Raw genomic sequence first — 18,515 nt, 5'->3', positions numbered from 1 at the left:
AAAGAGGTGTGTTTTTAAAATTTTGCCTTTCTTTAAACAGGAAGAGGAGGATTTAACCCCATGAATGGAGGAGGATATGGAGGTAAGAAAATAGTAAGCAAAACAAAACACATTTTAAATGTATCAGAACTGTGATTTAAAATTAAAATGATTTGAGCTGCTACGTTTATTTTTATCATATCAGAATGCCATTTGAATTCAAAACAGTGATCTGTGTTTTACATTAACTCATATTGGAGCATAGTTTTAACTTCAGAATAAATTGCCATGATTTTGTTTTAATCATATTATACCAATAGTAAAATTGAAAGCAACTAGATTGCTCTTTCGTAATTTATCCTTAAAATGTTTAAATTTTAAAATAGGGGGATTTCATGTATGGTTATTTTTCTGAAGTCACTTAATCAAAAAAGTAAAACCATATTTCTGTAAGTTTTGTCAATTAATCCTCAATTTACTACTAGGTTTTATACTGTGTGCATATTTATCATGTTGAGTAATTTGTTTTTTGCCTGGTACAACACTAATTGTAAAGAACTGACAAAGAAATGAATACTCTTATAGAATATTCATGGTCTCTGAGGACCTTTCAAAAGTGCTCAGAGTATAGGGTTTCTATTTCATTCTTATAGGATATTAATATTCTTAATAGATTTGTAGATTTTTTCACTTTCCCAATTTGATTAGAAACCTCAGGAAGAATTTTCCAAATTTATAAACTAATGTTCATGTTGCATAAAAGTATTCCTTTATTTACAATACATGCTTATTGACTGTGCAATTTAACTTCCTTGGATCTCAACTTAGGACCAGAAGCAGAGCTCATGGTCGACACTATTTTTGTCAGTGGATTGCCAGAGGATGTTACAGAACAGCAGTTGGCTGAGCATTTTGGATGTATAGGTCTGATTAAGGTCTGTATACTGTGTGATGTGTGCCATCTTTCACTGATTATCAAATATTAATCCCCATCTTTTGTTCTTGTTGGTTATATTATTTGGTACATATAGTTTGCATAGAAAGAAATGTAAAATTATAATGATTCTCCTTCTTTGTTAACTTGATGTCTTATAAGTGGAAGTGGCTTTTAAACTTGTAAATTACTAGCTTTTAGCATTTACTTTTACCCTTTCACAATGGGCTGAGTATAACATAAACAAATTTGTCTACATATTAACTATTTGCACTATTATCTTTTGATACAGCATGTGTATCTTTTAGATTTGATAACTTAAAATTTTTTAAATACATTTCAAGTGCTTGTTTTCAGTGAGACTTTCGGCTCTTTATGTTAACTGTGTTGGGTGTGTCACTTGACCAGCCTCCTAACGACAACATAAAAAGAGGAAATGTTATGTTTTTCCTGTTCTGGGATTACTAAATGTATAAGACAAAAAATGTTTAAGTAGCTGAAGTCTTGTAATGCTATATATTTATTATTATTTTATTATATTGACCTTCCAGTCATGCCTGGATAAAATGACATATTTTGCACTGATGCAGTGCATATTTGCTCATGTTAGGTACCCAGTAATATAAAATTGACTTAGTTTTTCTTGTCTTGGCTGTGTTTTAGTGAACTAGCATTTTGTAATAGTTACATTTTAATTATACATTATATATATATATATATATATATATATATATGTGTGTGTGTGTGTGTATTATTACTATTTAGAAATAAGTTATGAAATGTATTTTTCTTAATATAGGATAAATCAAAAGTAAAGCACAGTTATCTCTTCTTGCTGTGACCTTTGAACTTGGATGCTGCTGGTCATAGGTTGCTAAGCCTTTTGAAATTTCACATAGAGGATATCAAGCAAAATGTTTTTTCTTAGGTTTTATATATACAGTTGAACAACCAAAAAAATCATAAGTAACTTGACTCATAACATAGAATTACGTTATGATTTATTAAGCTTAGTAACTAAGGTGTATTTAGATTTTTAAAAAATATGAAACTACCAGCAGACCAAAGACACAATCTACCTCCTTGAAAGCTTGGATCAAAAGATTGTGGTAGCTTTTTCACAGATTAAAATGGCAGAGAAAAATCACTCTGGGGATATTCAAAGCTGTTGATTGAGGCTACTGTGTTTGATTCAGTATATAAGCCATATCTCAGCAAAATAAAAAGATGGGGTTCTTATATATTCTAGCATGTCAATATTAGTATGTTTGTATGAAACTATAGACTTAATATTTTGACATCACAGACATCTAATTTTAACCACTGCTGCATTCAACATACCCATGTGACTTGCTAAGATCTATATTTAGGTGTGCTCTTTTAATATTTACTTTCAAATTAAGAAATTAACTCATATAATAAAGTTTGAATTATAATCTACACTTTTATTCCAAACTTGACAAATTCATAAAAGTAGTTCAATAAAATTTTGAATGCAAGTAAATAAACAGTGACATGGCTTTTGACCTGTGACCTGTTGCAAAAGGGTTAAAAGATTAAATAAAGTATTACAATACTCAAAACATCGATGTAATCAATATTTTATTCAAGGTGATTGCTGTGCAAATTAGTATCTCATAACATTTATTATACTAATGTTACATCTTTCTACTAAATGCAGAAATATTTTACTTTGTGTATAAGTTGTATATTTACTGAATGGAAAAGTTCTTTACCTTGTAGCTATTATTTGATTAGCATTTTATAATTTAGAACTTTAATATCCTTGTATACATATTACAGATGGATAGACGTACTGGAAAGCCTAAGATCTGGATTTATAAGGATAAAATGAGTGGTAGAGGAAAAGGTGAAGCAACCATCACTTATGATGACCCTCCTACAGCCACGTCTGCTATATCTTGGTTCAGTGGTAATGTCTTAAACTGTTTGATCTTTCTTATTGTGTAAAAAAGATCACATCTGATTATTGATATGTATATATAATTTGAAAGAATATTCTCAATACAAGTTACCATATTTATAATGGTCTTAAAATATAACGTGTATAAATAGATTAAGGAAATGTCTAGACTTTTTAAAAAAAAATACAAATGGATTCTCATAAAATTCTTCTGAGGTGCAGGTGTCTTATCTGTACAGTGTTTAAACTGATTGAATTTGTTTTATATTTAAGTGTGATATTTAGTGTTCTATTCAAAACCGATAAGATTGCTCAGTGCTGGTGTATGTGCATTTGGAAGAAAGAAAACTTCTTGACTTGTATCCCTTATTATTTATGCAATGTTCTTTCAGTGATTTTGAATAATTTTGGTGTTTATTCAACTTAACACTTGTAATTGTACTTGCTAGTTTAAAATCAACTAATAATGAAACTGTTAATAATTGTGATTTTTTTTATTGAGAATTCATGAACCATATCTCTTGGTAACTTTGGTTAAGCTTAATTGCTTTATCAGTATTTGTCAATTTTTCATACAGAAATAGTTATTTATTAGAAATGTGCACTTGTAACCATCATTATTATCTGGTGTAATAAAACTTCAAAAAAATAGCATAAAATTAATAAATAGCAATACATGTGTTTTTCATTTAAAAAGCAACAAAGATTACAAGTGGGGAATTTTTACATTACGTTTGTGCAATGTCACAGCAGCTATGCTGACTTATCCAAACACAGTCTGTAATTAGTTTCAAGGGTCAGTGTGAAGGTTCAGTAACCTCACTTTTGTTCAGTGGTGAAAAATAGTTATAAATCCATGACAGAAGAAGCTTCATCTGTTAGTTTTATTTGCCAGTGTATAAGACCATACTTTTCACTCTTAAAACTGTCTGGTTTACCTCTCATCTTATATACATGTTCAAAGATAAATTCCAGTAAGAACCCCCTTTTTAAGAAATGGATCTAGTTTGCTCAAGTCTCGGGTTTTCTTGTACGTGGGTTTTCCTTATATTCTGGAAAGTATGAATTACTTTCAAGGCAGTTTCAAAAATGAATGATCTTCAGTTGGATTTGTAACTAACTTAGAATCTTCTCAGATATAATTGTTATAATAAGAATTTTAATTATAGTAATTTTTTTTTACATGTACTGTATTAGGACCTTTAGTGTTATATTTACTCTTCATTTGGAGACAAAATTTGTAATGCGTTTTATTTTTTCTAATGAAATTTTACTTAATTAGGAAAAATAATGTTTTTGTGTTGAATGCATGTGTACATATCTCCACAGGAAAAGATTTTCTTGGCAAGATTATCAAAGTTGAACTAGCTGAGAGAAAACCTCAGTCATTTGGTATGCCTGGTCGAGGTAGTGGTGGCGGTGGCAGTGGTGGTATGCGTGGAGGAAGAGGTAAGTGCACAAGTATTATCCGTATTCAAAATGGCAGCTTTAATAATTGCAAACATTACTTGCCATCACAGGCTTTATGTGCAAGTTACAGAAAAATAAACATTTTCTTGTTGTCTTTGGTATGAAGTCCTGTACTCAGCACTAATATTTCAAAATATTTAGAAGTATCTGGGTAAATTGTGGCTTTTGTCATAATTAATTGTTTAGTGGACTAGCTGATGAATTGTAAATTTAACTCCTCTTCAATAAAATGTGTAATCTTCAGTGAAGGACAGACATCATTCACACTGTTTCATTTTGGAACTGTTTTTGAAAAGCAAAACTTTCTTGAGCTTTCTAGATTGTTTGTAAATTGTATGCATGCATGTGCACTGCTGAGTTAAGTAAAATGTAAATATACATTTTTTTTAACATGTTTGTTTTCTAGTTTTATCCCCTAACTCTTTAATGTTGTATATGCAGGCACGGATCTTGCTAATTATTTTCACATAAATTAAATTTTTTTAATGTCATATTAGTAGTCCAGAAGGTAGAGGACTAGGTTTGGACTCCTTCAATTTTATATTAAGAATTATATTTCAATTTTCTCTAAGTGTGTAACTTTATTAGTAATAAAAGTAAGGTCTAGTTGAACCACCATACTAAGCCTGGGGTCCATCTGTGAGGTGTAATTGCAAAGTCTTTTTGAAATTGTATTGTAGTTTATAATTAGCTTAGCATTACTCTTTAGTGTCAAATAAACTATAAAAAAAAAGTTTCTTTTATACACTGTCAATGTTTTATATTTGTAACACCACAGCTCTTACTTTTTTGCTTTTATGTTGTGGTGGGTACTGGCACATACGGAACACTGAACTTTCTTATAAGGCATACACTACTAATTATTTAACTTCACTGTTTCTGAAATATTCCTTATTCGTTGCCAGTTTAAATGTGATAAGTTAGAAATATATACACTGAGTGATTTTTATTCCTGGACATTTTGTTTTACAATAGTGTAACAAACCAATAATGTGTAATACCAGTTGCTAGTGTTAAGTCATTTGTCTATTTATATGAAAATAACTTCTTATTATGACTAGCTTTATTACATGAGCATTGTAGGAAGCACTGAAAAGTGAGTCTGGCTATAGTCATGTGCAACATAGACAAGCCCTAGTAAATAGTATGCTAATAAGTACAAATTGTTTGTCCTATTCATTTCTCACCATGCTTGTTTGACAGTTTATTACACCAGCACTGTAAAATGAATATTAAATTAACATGTTATGTTTATATGGAATTCCCTAATACATTTACTAAAAGTATTAATGATATGCAAAATAGTGGAGCTCTTGAACTGTAGATGTAACAAGATACTGGTTTAAATGGCAATGTTTTGTTTATATTATACAATGTGAAAATATTCCAAGCATCCTTATTCATTCCCTATTTGTTTTTAAATTTTGTAAGATAAGACTATGATTATCAAAATTCTTATTTTATAAATAATGCTATTTTGATTCTAAATTTTAATTTTGAAGGAATGCAACAAAAATAATTTGTTGTGAATTGGGTCGCTGATTTGTAGACACTGAACAAATTTGGAAATTTTTGTAAATAAAGATTTTTTTAATATTCAAAACATTCCTTATAGAAAGGAAAAGTATAATTGCAACTAAAAAAGTCTTATAGGGTTTGAGGTAAAATTAAATAAAAACATCACAAATTTAAGAAATTTAAATTATCTGATATTCAAGATTAATATTTGGTCACACAGGAAATTTGGACATCCAAAAGAATGTGTGAAAAAAATTCTTAAAGTACATTAGTAGTAGACAAAATGTTAGGATGGGGATAGGGCCCTTGAGGGATAATAAAGAAAGGCTTGTATCTGATTATGAATTGGATAGACTATTAAATTCTGCTTTTTCTTCAGTTTTTACAAATGAAGACTTGTACTATTCCTCATTTTGAGTAATTGATAAAAACAAAATTGAATGAGACAATTGCATAAATTCTGAGTTCTTTTAAATAAATTTGGGATGTTTAAAAATTATAAGGCTGTCGGGAGAGAGTTGTAAAGGAGGTCAAGGATTGGATATGTGAGCCACTTGCCACAACTGTTTTTGTATGTCCTTAAATGTTGACAAGTACCAACAGACTGGAAACTAGCTTATGTCATTCCTATCTTCAAGGGAGATAAGTTCTTCCAATTAGTCTTACATCAGTTGTGGGAAACGTTTTGGAAATTCTGGTATAAGATACTTTGCAAAGTCATTTTACAAAGTTTAGAATTTTATTGACTGGTCATTACGGTTTTACTAAGGGGAAAGTTTGCCTTACAAATCTTTTGACATTCTTTGGAAAGGTCACTACTTGTGTAGGTGAGGGTAAGGGTGATTTGGTGTATCTGGACTTTGAGAAAGCATTTAACTAAATGCCACATAAAAAGCTTATAAAAAAAAAACATGGTTAAGTTAACTAATTGGATAGAAGAGTGGCTTGATGGGAAAAAGCAGAGGGTTCTTATAAATGGAATTCAGTCAAAGACTGTTACAAGTGATGTACTTTCAGGCTCAGTCTTAGAACCATTGCTCATTTTGATTTACATTAATTACACAGATGATGGAATGGTCAATAAATTACTTAAATTTGCTAATGGTATTAAGATCTTTGGTTGCTGGCTATGGAGAGGATGCTGTTGATTTACAAGAAGAGTTCATTTGTGGATTGGGCAAATAAATGGCAGATGGGTTTTAATTATGATAAATCCAAGATAGTGCAAATGGGTTGTCATAATTTGGAGTACAAGTAATTTGGATGGGAATAAACTTAACAGTATTATGAAAGATCTTCATGCAGTGGTTGATCAGTCTTAAAACCATCCAAGTACTGTGCTGTTCTAGTGGTAGGGCAAATAGTATGTTTTACCTCCAGAAGTAATGAATACAAGTCTAAAGGAATTATGATTTTATTGTACAGGTCACTAATTAGGTCATATTTGGAGTATTGTGTTCAGTCCTGGGCTCCTTACCTTAAGAAACATTGAATTGTTTTAGAGTTACTAAAATGGTGCTTTGGATGGAGGGTTATCATATGAGGAAAGAATTAGGACACAAATACATATTTAGGAAAGATAGAAGCCATCTTCAGCAAGACAGTTTTATTTTTCAAATAAGTTGGAATGGGTTGCCTTTGGATGTTGTGGAGGCAGTAATTTTGAAAGACTTTAAAGGAAAGCTTAATAGATACACGAATAACAGGCCTAGCTTTAAATTTTTATTTAATAGTTTTAGTTTGACTTGAAGGATAGGACAGCTGAGGGACCCTTGTGTTAAAATAGGTTGACCCTATTCTACTTTTTATCTCTTTTTCTCTGTGAGAGGCTGAAATGTGATGTCGGCTACTTGTGTGGAGTTCAACTTAATCCAGCTCATTGTAGTTATTGAAATCTAAATTATAATTGCACATGGAGTACACAAATCAGTAACTGAAAAGATCTTCATTACAATAATTCTAAATATTCATTTATATACATATTGGCAAATGTATCCTCAATAAGCTCATAAATCAGATTAACTATAATTCTCACTAAATTACTATAATCAGCAAAATATCTTAATGTTATTGACATATACTTAGATTTTCTGTACTTTACAAGATTTCCTTGACATAATATATTAAGAGAGAGCAGTATTTACTTACATGGAGTTACATAATATATTACACATCAAATTCTAACCATATTTGATTTAAGAGAGAGCAGTATTTACTTACATGGAGTTTGAGCAATACAATTGTCATTAGCAGTTCCAATCTTCAACATAATTCAGCAGCATGTTGATGGCTTTTTGCTTCAAGAGGCACGAAACAAAATTTCAGTAGAAAAAGTGGCAGTAGGACCAATTGCTTCTTATGAGCCAAGAGACTAATTTTCATCCCTAAAACATGGGTTTTTTGTACCAACTTTTTGGTGTATCCTTATGACTTTACAAGTTGTGTATGCATTTAACCTGCAAATAGAACTGTCACTTAATTGGTTAATTCCTGCAGACTTGCTGCAACTCTTGGAACTAAAAACAAAAATACTCCAATAATTGATCAATCAGAGTTTTGCCCAGTTTCTGATTTCTTTAATTCTTTTTATTTGGAATTCATTTCCAATCTAATGAAGCTAATGTAAACATTTCTATAATTTTATTTTCTGCTATGATGGTGTGAATTGTTATTTTTAGATATGGATCCTTGGTCCAATCCCTATTAAAGTTTATATAATAAACATTTTTATGGCCTTTCCTCTATTACAGTTTGAGGATATTGTAAGTATCTGTTTAATGAATGGTGTACTAAATTAGATCTTTGTAGTAGTAATGTACCATTTTCTTTAACAAAGATATTTAAATTTAGCATTAGTTGACTGAGTAATAAATTCCTCAACTCTGATTGGACATGCAGTACTCCTTACTATACCAGTGAAAATTGGGTAAACATTACTAGCTATGAAATACGTACATAAAAATTTGCTGTGCAGATTAATTAATCAGCATATTTCATTAATTGTCCAGTTCTGGTGAAGTGCTTTAGCCAATTAAACCGCCATTTATTCGTACCACAGCTGGGTTATGTAAGATTGTCTTAGTGGTGACTGTTTATTTCAAATATTTTGGCTTTGGAGTCTTTTTGTTCACACTATTTATCCAGCATATTAGACTTGATTATGTAATATTTCATTGAAATATCTTCATATTGAAGGACTGAAAATTGTTTTATTTTATTTTCTTAGGTGGTCGTGGTGGTGGAGGTAGTGGTATGGGAGATGGCGGACCCCCAATGCCTGGTGGTAGAGATGGAGACTGGCAGTGTCAAAACCCGTAAGAACTGCTAATGGTGTTACTTTGTTTAGTGCTAACTTGCTCGTATAAAATGGTAATGTTTCTGAGTGTTTTGCATGCGTGTGGGTAGTTTAGTACCTGATTTATCTGAAGGAATTTAAAGAATTGCAATTATATTCCAAAAGTAGTGCAGAATAGTGATATGTGCATTTTGGTATTCTCATGATTTTCTGTGATTCCATAATTACTGAATAAAAAAGTAGAAATAATTACTGACTGCAGAAATTTTAAAAATGTATGGATTTTTGCAGGAATTGCTAAATTTGTCTCTACAAAGGTGGTATTGTTTTCATAACCTTTATTTTACTTTCAGTTTACTTGCTATCAATCTGTAATGTACATTGCATTGTATTAAAACGTGTCTGCTTCATGTTTTCCTCCAGTGAAACTGGAGTTTATACTATGATTCAAATGAACACTGTATTCATAAGTAATTCACAAATTTCTTAGTGCTTTAACTATTACTCCACACATCTTTAACCCTTTTGCAATGGATTATGGGCCAAAGGCCATGCCAGTGTATTTGTTAACTTGTCAAAAAATTTTCAACTACTGTTTTATGAATTTGTCATTAAGTTTGGAATCAAAATGTTGCTTATAATTCAAAGTTTATTATATCAGTTTCTTGAATGCAGTGCTGTTTAAAATTAGATGTTTGTGATGTCAAAATGCAAAGTTTATAGTTTCATGAAAACTAGGAACTCAAATTACTAATAATGACAAACTAGAATATATAAGAACCTCGTATCTCATTTTGCTGAGATGTGGCTTATGTACTGAATCAAACGTAGTGGCCCCAATCAACTCTTTCCATTTTGTGAAATGGTCCTTTATGTACTCTTACTACAATAAGACATGAATAACTAGTCAACAGCTTAGAATGTCCCCAGGGTGGTTTTTTCAGCCATTTTAATCTTTGAAAAAGCTACTTTTTTTTTTGTTCCAAGTTTTCAAGGAGGAAGATTGTGTCTTTAGTCTACTTGTAGTTTCACATTTTTAAAATCTAAATCATGAAACATAAAAGAAATTGTCTTATCCTCCATGAGCAAAGTTTTAACAGACTTGGCAACATATTTCCAGCAAAAACTGAGTACAGAGGTTGTACTTTATTATTCTGCTGTATACATACATATATATATATATATATATTGAAATATGACTGTGTATTGTGAAATGCTAGTTCACTAAAACACAGCCAAGACAGGATAGATGAAAGGTCAGTTTTATATTACTCATGCGTGCCATTTTTCCGCTGAAATGCGGATTTCCGCAGTTTTCAAACGGCCAACGATCACCCACGAGATTTGTGTAAATTCGAGGAGAAAATATGAGCGATTTGGGGGCTGGGTAGGTGGTTTTTGAGGAGAAATCGTATTTTTTCAATGTTTATCGCAGAAAAAAAAATCTGACCGCCATCTTGGAAGCAGTCTCGTGGTCTGGTATCGTGTGCATACCAGACGATAAAATATTCTCTACGCTCCAAAGAAACAACAGCGATTGAAATGTTTAAAAGGAAAGATGTTCATTTTGATCCTGTAGACAAGAGAATGTGTAAGGACATTAGATCAGCAGCTTCAAAGTATACGTCAAAGCTGAGGGAGAATCAGAAGAAAAGGGCAGAAAGGCTTGAGGCCTATGGTTCTGTGAAATCTGGCCCAGCCACCTTGGCTAAAGAAAAAGTCCAGAAAGCTGCAGAGGCACAGAGAGCTGCCCATTCAGAGAAGGAGAGAAAGAAAGCTCGGAAGAGAACACTGGAAACCCTTGTCTCGAAAAAGAGGAAAGTAGCCAAGATTGATTAAAGGAAATTAAGTGATTTGAAATTTGACTGTAATTTATGCAGCAGAGCAGAAGTTGATATCAGTGACTGAAAAACATTTTATTATTATCTGCAGCATACAATGCCAGTGGTTTATTTTAAAGCATATCATTAATTTTTATTTTGAAGCAATGTCAAAGCTTTCCTTGATTTGCTGTTTCAGTTTGTATTGTGAAAGAATGAAAAATATACTGATATTGAAGTACCAGTAATTTACTGACAAGATTGTATAGATGAACAAGTTTTACTGTAGGTAGTCATGTAGAGTAATTTTAAGTAATTTGAAATTTTAATGGAATACATGCAGCAGAGCAGTAGTTGTTGATGTCAGTGACTGTACAAAATTTAATTTCTGAGGCATATCACTGATATCAGTAGTTTAATATTGGACCATATCAGTAGTTGAATTTTTAAGCAATGTCATAGCTTTCCTTCATATGCTGTTTTAGTTTGTATTGTCAATTTGTGAAAGAATGGAAAATTCACTGACATTAAACAGTTTTGGGTAAGTAAAATACTTCAGTAAGTATTATTATAAAATGTATCATGTCATGATGTACAAATCATGGTTTGTGCTTTTATATACGTTGTGTATAGCTAAATACAAGATAAGCTATGACATTGCTTTTACATCAAGTAAAACTGAAACAGCCATTGCTGACTGTACGTTATTTACATGCCCCCGGACCCCCCAGTCAGGCGCGGCTGCACTGCGCTGTGGCGCCAGGCTATATACCTTTTCCTCTTTTTTTCATAAATGTCATTGGCATGTCTGATTACTGGATACTTGACATGAGTGCATTTGCATCACATCAGTGCAAGCTATGTAGCTATGTAATGTTAGCTAGGCATAATGGAAGGTCAGTGTGATAGATAATAATAAATATATATAGCATTGTGAGACTCAAGCTAATAAGACTAAACATTTATATTTTCATGTTATGGCATTTAGTCATTCTAGCACAATTTATATTTCCTAATTTTTTATAGTAGTTATAAGGTTAAGTGACAGATTCCACATAGATGTACAAAATAACTATATTGTTGACAACAAACATTTTAAGTGTATTTTGAATGTTTGAGATCACACATTTGAAGTTGTTGGAAGAATGGTTTCTCAATCATAACATGAAATCACTTTGCACACAGAGTAGTAATGAAACACTTATTTTCACAAACATATCAATAAAAAAAATTCAGTAAAAATGTAATTTTGTATACAAAATACTTGTAATCTTTCCTAAAAGTATTAAAAATGTCATACATGTTGTGCTAAACGTTATGGTGCATATCAAATATAATGTATGCAACTGTGTATATGAACTTGTATATTATACTGATCCTATAGCAAAAGTGTTAAACCACCTCTGTAAAAGCAGTTTTATGCTTGGCATACTTCAGTAAGTATTATTATAGAACCAATTATATGATTTCTTTATTTTTTACACCTACATAAACATCAACTTAACCCTTTCATTATGGTTTGGGTGGAATTCACCCAGTTTGTAACCATGAGAGTAATTACAGATTTTTGATACACATTGACAAAATTTTACAAGTTATTAGTAAACATTACAAGGCTTTTATACACAAAATAGCAAGTTTTTAAATTAAGTATTAAGATATTTCAAACATTTTCTCATACTTTATTCTTTCAGAATGTTGGCTAGACAGCATGCAGAGAAATTTTCACTTTAAGATCAAAAATACTTTTATAAATGAGTTTTAAAATTTTACATTTTAAATCATTGACTTTCAGTGATTATCAAACGTTTTTAAGAAAAAATTTAGTCACTATCAAGTCAGATTCTCGATGCATGTTTGATAGACTTGACTGATCTCATAACCATCTAAAAAATTTAGGAAGTCTGAATGTTTTTCTTTATAGAATTATTACAAATTATAACTCAATCACAAATGTGTACATAAATGTTATAACATTATACATATATAACCATAAAATGTTTAAGCCATAAACCAAAACCCTTTAACATGAATTAAAGTATGCTGCATATCTTTAAAAAAAAAAAAAAAAGATCCTAGGTTACGAGCTACAGTGTGGGATTATAAAATGTATCCTAGGTTTTGGAGGTGACTCTGGAAGTTGGACATGCATTGCGGTGGGGATACACCGTCCATCAGTCTTGACCTCCAATTCACTAGTTTCACATAAGATTAGAAATTAGAGCAAGATTTGGGTGCTCAAGCCCACAATGTCCCACATCTATATCACCCTTCATTGCCTGCATATAGTTGTGAGAAGGTGACTGGAAGAAGATGAAAAATAAATAAATGAAAATAGGGTACTACTATTTTGTGTAAGGTAAAACCACTTGAAGTTAGCAATTCCTGCCCCCCCAATATGGTACTAATTAACACAAAATCAGTAAAATGATAGTTTACTGCAACTGTTGTGCTTTTATGTGTGGCTTAAGGTGCATAAAGTAGTGCCACATTCTTAGATGACCTTATTTTTAACTACAAATAATTTTTACTAGTTTCTCTGATTATATTTCTTTGTATTTATTTATATATATTATTTTGACCTTTCAGCTATTGCTGACTGAGGTATAAATTACAATGGGGCAATGTATGTAAACTTATCCTACCATGTCCAATAACATAACTGACCTTTATACAAAGTAGCTTATCTTGGTTATGTTTTAGTGGACTAGTTTTTTGTAAAATACAATCATGTTTCAGTTATAATATATTGTTACTATTTCCAAATAAGATTTTGAATGTATTTTTCTTAAAACCTTGAACAATAAATGAAGTAGATAAGTAATTAACTCTTCTAGTTACGATCCTTGTACCTGGCTGCTACTTGTCATAGGTTCTAAACTGGTGGAAGATGTGAAACTTTTTAGGTTTTGTATGTACATTTCAATTACCAAAAACTAAATTACTATATGGATACCATGGAAATTCGTTATCAAATTTAGTAACAGAGCTAGAGGCTACTGTATTTGATTCAGTACGTTATTTATATCTCATCATACAGATAACATAGGAAGTTTTATTTCATATTCTAGTTTTTAAGTATTGATAATTTCTGCTATTGATTTGTACAAAACTATAGACTTTATATTTTGATATCACAAACATCAATTTGAACTGGTGCTGCATTAAACATACAACATGATGTACAAAAATTAATGTTTAAGTGTTTTTTGAAATTTACTTTTAAGTTAAGAAATTAAATAATATATAATACTAAAATTTTAATAATAATATATAGTTCAATACTAAACTTAAGGTGATAAATCCATAAAATAAAAGTTCAATAAAAGTCGACAAATATGTTGTTGTGGCTCTTGATCCATGATCTGTTGCAATCCGTTATTAACGTTTCCCTGGTAAATAAAGCAAAATCATACAACAAACATCTGGAGAACTATAAAAATTAATCTGTGTCTTATATAAGGAGGTGGTGGTATTCATGCCCCTAAATAGTTTTTTGTTATTAGACTTCATAATCCTGTGTATGAGCCATGGGAGTTCAGAACTGGGAGTTAAATACCCTTGGATGTTACAATTGGAGGGTACAAACTTCAGTTATTAGAGTGGCAGTGCCTTCTGTGACAATCATACCTTGCTATCATTCTAAAGTGATGCCCAATTATGAATCTTTTTTGTGTGTATATGCATGTAATGGGAGAGTGAAAAAGGAAATTGTGATCTTGTGGTTTAATATGACAGATACTCAGTTTAAAACTCAACTGTGTGCGATCAATGTATAATAATTACATTCCAAATATGTATCCTTTAATTTAACAGTGAAATTGATTCCTGATTATCATTTATTTTTGAAGGTAGAACAAGTAAACAGTTCATGGTCAGTTGTTAAATGCCTTAGATGCTCTTGCTTGTTAATCTGATTAAAGTTCTGTAAGGTTTGATTGTTAAATGTGCAAGTATATAGACAAGCAGTCATATGTAACCACTTAACAGCTTGCCCACAAATATACAGATAAATATGATAGGCCTCATTTCATTGATTGTTGTCTAAGGTCTCTGTACAAACGCATAACGTCCATGATCTTAGCTGTTATTTAAATGAATCAAGGCAATTTATGATGTATACTTGTGTATAAAAGTAACTAATACAAACCTCAAGTGCCCTAAAGTCAGTAACACTGAACCACAGTTTCTAGGAATAAATTTGATGCAATCTTTATGCATAAACTTAAGTCTTGCTCAAAATATGGGGTTATTGTGAATGTTGGTTTGAGAAGATTGTTTATACTATAAGTTTTAGAAGCCAAACTCTTTTGGATTTAATAACACCTATTGATTAATGGTGATGAATGTTCAGCATCTTTTTGGTATTGCACAGATTATTTGATTAACATGGGAACACAGTTGGCATTAACAGTGTTAAAAAATGCTGCAGTAATAGTAATAATGTGATGTACCTACTCATTGCCATATGGGCCCCTTTAAAATTACACAGAACCAAAATTACTTGCAACACAGCAAAAATTTTGTTTCAAAATTCTTGGAAAAGTGTAAAAGTAAAAAATGTTTGGTGGAAAGTCAGTCTTTAAGACTTTGATTAGCTTTTGAAATTTAATTTGAGACATTTTTGTCAAAATACTTATTAATTTTTATGGTCTTAGATATCTTGTTCCCAAGTAACTAAATGAAATCTTTACTACTAGTAGCTAAACAGAATTTCATGTAGTTGTTGGTGCATTTATTATGAAAGCTTGAAAAATCAACTGTTCCTTTATCAATCTTGCAGTTCGTGTGGGAACAACAACTTTGCTTGGCGAGATATGTGTAACCGTTGCAGAGCTCCACGAGGACCAGGAAGTCCAATGTCTGATGGTCCTGGAGGACCACCACCACCACCTCGTGGTGGACCTCGAGGAGGCATGAGAGGCCGTGGTGAGAGGGGCAGGGGAGGACCTGGTCGTGGAGGGCCACCTATGGGAGGTCGAGGTTTTGGACGAGGAGGTCCTGGTCGGGGTGGACCAATGAGAGGTGGAGGACCTGGGTAAGTATTAAGTTTGATTAATTTTTTCATTTAAAACAGTCTTTTCATTCCTAATGGTGATTTTGTTATGTTATTTTTAAAGCAACGTGAATATTCTTAAATGGCAGGACAATTTTTTAAAGATAAGTAATTTGGGTTGAAGTATACTAAGACCTGAAACAGAACTGTTTGGGTGACAGTTTCTTTTCTTTCTCTCTCTTTTTAAATGTAGTTAAGGATTTGTTAAATTTATATTAAAAAACATTGTTAGGAAAATATGCTGCAACGATAGCTAACTTATGAAAGCAAAAGTATTTTAAAAAGTTATTATTGTTCACTGTTTAATCTTAAACAATAGTCATTTTATGGTTCAGGGTACGTGTTTTGCTGTTGGCAAAATATTAAAAGAAATAATGTTGATGCATAACAAAAGTTAAAATTGATACAATTTAGATAGTGTAAACCAAGTTAAATGCAGTTTGGTTAAATATTCTGCTGTGAAAATGACAATGACAGGCATGTGCATTTAGCATCCCATGGGCATTATAGGGCTAAAAGTCTGAGTTGAATCAATCTACTATGTGGTATAAATAGTTATGGATGTTTTTAAATGTCTGTTGGTGTATTGATAGTGTTAATTACTTGGGGAGAAGACTTTGTGCTTTGCATCTGAAACACATTTGGTTATGATATTTTGTAATGTGCAAAGTTTAAATGTAACATAGGTGGTGGGTTTATTTCAAATGAGTTAAAACTTAAGTGGCCTTAACTTGTTAGGTTAAGAATGTAAGCTACAGGTTCTGAATGAATTGAATGGTCTTACAAGGAGTCCCAATAACTGTAGGGTTAAACCTGTTCCACACCCTGTGATACCTACAACACACTTCTAGTACAAAGGACACTTTCAGCTGAATGTCGAACCAGTTTACTCATCTCGTAAGAGATACCAGATCTAGCCACTCTTTCCAAACCTGGGTATTGGGAGCAAATATTAAAATTATTGGATGACAGTACCAGAGCTCTTAAGTCTGTATAAACAAATGAAGAAATTCACTGATAAAATTTTAACATGTAAACACTACTATTCAAGATGCTGCTCTGAGGAATGACAAACCTATCTTACAAGTACTTTACATTTTGCAATGCTTGATATTATCTGCTTTTTACTTGTGCAAAGACTTGTCACCTGTACTTCCCTACTCCTAATATTTATTGCATAGTTTCATGAAGTTTAAAAATTACCCATTCTCACACATAAACACACTGCTTTCTAATTATATATATTAATCAAGTATTAGAGTGGTTAGGTAATTCTTGATTTTAAAATTTATATATAGTATTCAAACATATTCAATAGCATATTGATGTTATATCATTAAACCTGGAAAAACTTGTACTTCATTTTATTGTCAAAATATATGATTTACTTGTATATGTATGAAATATACCATTTAACTTATAATTGGAATCTCACATCTGTAGGGATAGAGGTGACAGAAGATCAAGACCTTACTGAGGGCCTTAATTTGCTACCATGACAGGCCTGTGAAGATTGAAATCATTTGAGTGGTAGTCATCCCTTCACCCTTATCCTTGGAAGATTTGTCATAAATGTAAAATGGTTCTGTGGTGTTTGTTTGTGTGAAGTGTCAATGTTTCAACACTGGAGACTTAAGTGTAATCTTTTATGGAAAATATAAACATTTTCACCACCACCACAAGGTCTGTTATTTTGAATTAGGTGAATGTGGGTGTGGATGAATATTGTAAGATATATTTTATTGTTACTTTCAATAAAGCAGAGTACATGTAGCTTGTGAAACCAGTTTTAAATGTTTTAGTTGCTTACACTTATGGTATAAACTTCGACAAAAAGAATCCTGAGTAAGGAAAATGCAAATTTTTGTTGGGCAAGCATTTAAAATATAAGTTAAATTATTAACTCTGTCTAGTTTTTAAAGGTTTAGATGGTAATAGAGTGGGGTTTGTTTAATTAACCCATTTGCCCTTTTAGGTTAAATGAAATGGATTGAGCACATGCTATAATGTTTTGTAATGTTATTTACAAAAATTTTATTAAATACCATTTTTACTACTATCATCAGTGAGATTTGCATCAAAACGTAGTTTCTAATTTAAATTTTAAAAATTATTTTAATTTCTTAATTTAAAAGGAAATGAAAAAATTTTAAATATCAGCTTTGGTGTCACATAACATGTCCAGTTGTCTTACTGCTCAGTTTCTATTTTATCACGTCTACCATACAAATAAAAAAGTATCTAACGAATTACAAACTCGAATTTGAGATACAGGCAAGCTAAATATAAAATAAGAACCTCTCACCTGTATGATTTGCTGAGATATCTATATATTTAGCAAATCTACTAGCGTCTTCGACCTTTAAATCAGTTGTTTGAAAGTTCTTGACTAGTACCACCTACTACTAAGTTGCTTAAGTTTATAACCAATAGAAAGAGGATTTTCCTTTCTATGTATTTATAATAGTTGTTTATAAGTAGTTTGAAGGCAAAAGTAAGAATTTTGCCCAAACTGTAGA

General features: G+C 31.4%; 1 protein-coding gene across 4 annotated transcripts in view; it reads left to right on the top strand.

Annotated features, from left to right (window-relative positions):
- The window catches only part of LOC143238106 (uncharacterized), a 37,119-nt gene extending 19,340 nt beyond the window's left edge, over positions 1–17,779 (top strand). For all 4 annotated transcript variants that reach the window (XM_076478060.1, XM_076478059.1, XM_076478058.1 and 1 more), the window contains exons 8-14: positions 41–82; positions 808–914; positions 2,717–2,846; positions 4,167–4,286; positions 9,052–9,139; positions 15,724–15,978; positions 17,440–17,779. In XM_076478060.1, the coding sequence (XP_076334175.1) occupies positions 41–82; positions 808–914; positions 2,717–2,846; positions 4,167–4,286; positions 9,052–9,139; positions 15,724–15,978; positions 17,440–17,473 (776 nt within the window). In that variant the 3' untranslated portion in view covers positions 17,474–17,779. The remainder of the gene's footprint in view (positions 1–40; positions 83–807; positions 915–2,716; positions 2,847–4,166; positions 4,287–9,051; positions 9,140–15,723; positions 15,979–17,439) is intronic.
- Positions 17,780–18,515: the final 736 nt, after the last annotated feature.

This window comes from Tachypleus tridentatus, chromosome 13 (genome assembly GCF_004210375.1).
Source record: "Tachypleus tridentatus isolate NWPU-2018 chromosome 13, ASM421037v1, whole genome shotgun sequence".
NCBI classification, from domain to species: Eukaryota; Metazoa; Arthropoda; class Merostomata; order Xiphosura; family Limulidae; genus Tachypleus; species Tachypleus tridentatus.
The sequence above is the reverse complement of the archived record's forward strand: the minus strand, read 5'-3'. Positions and strand labels throughout refer to the sequence as shown.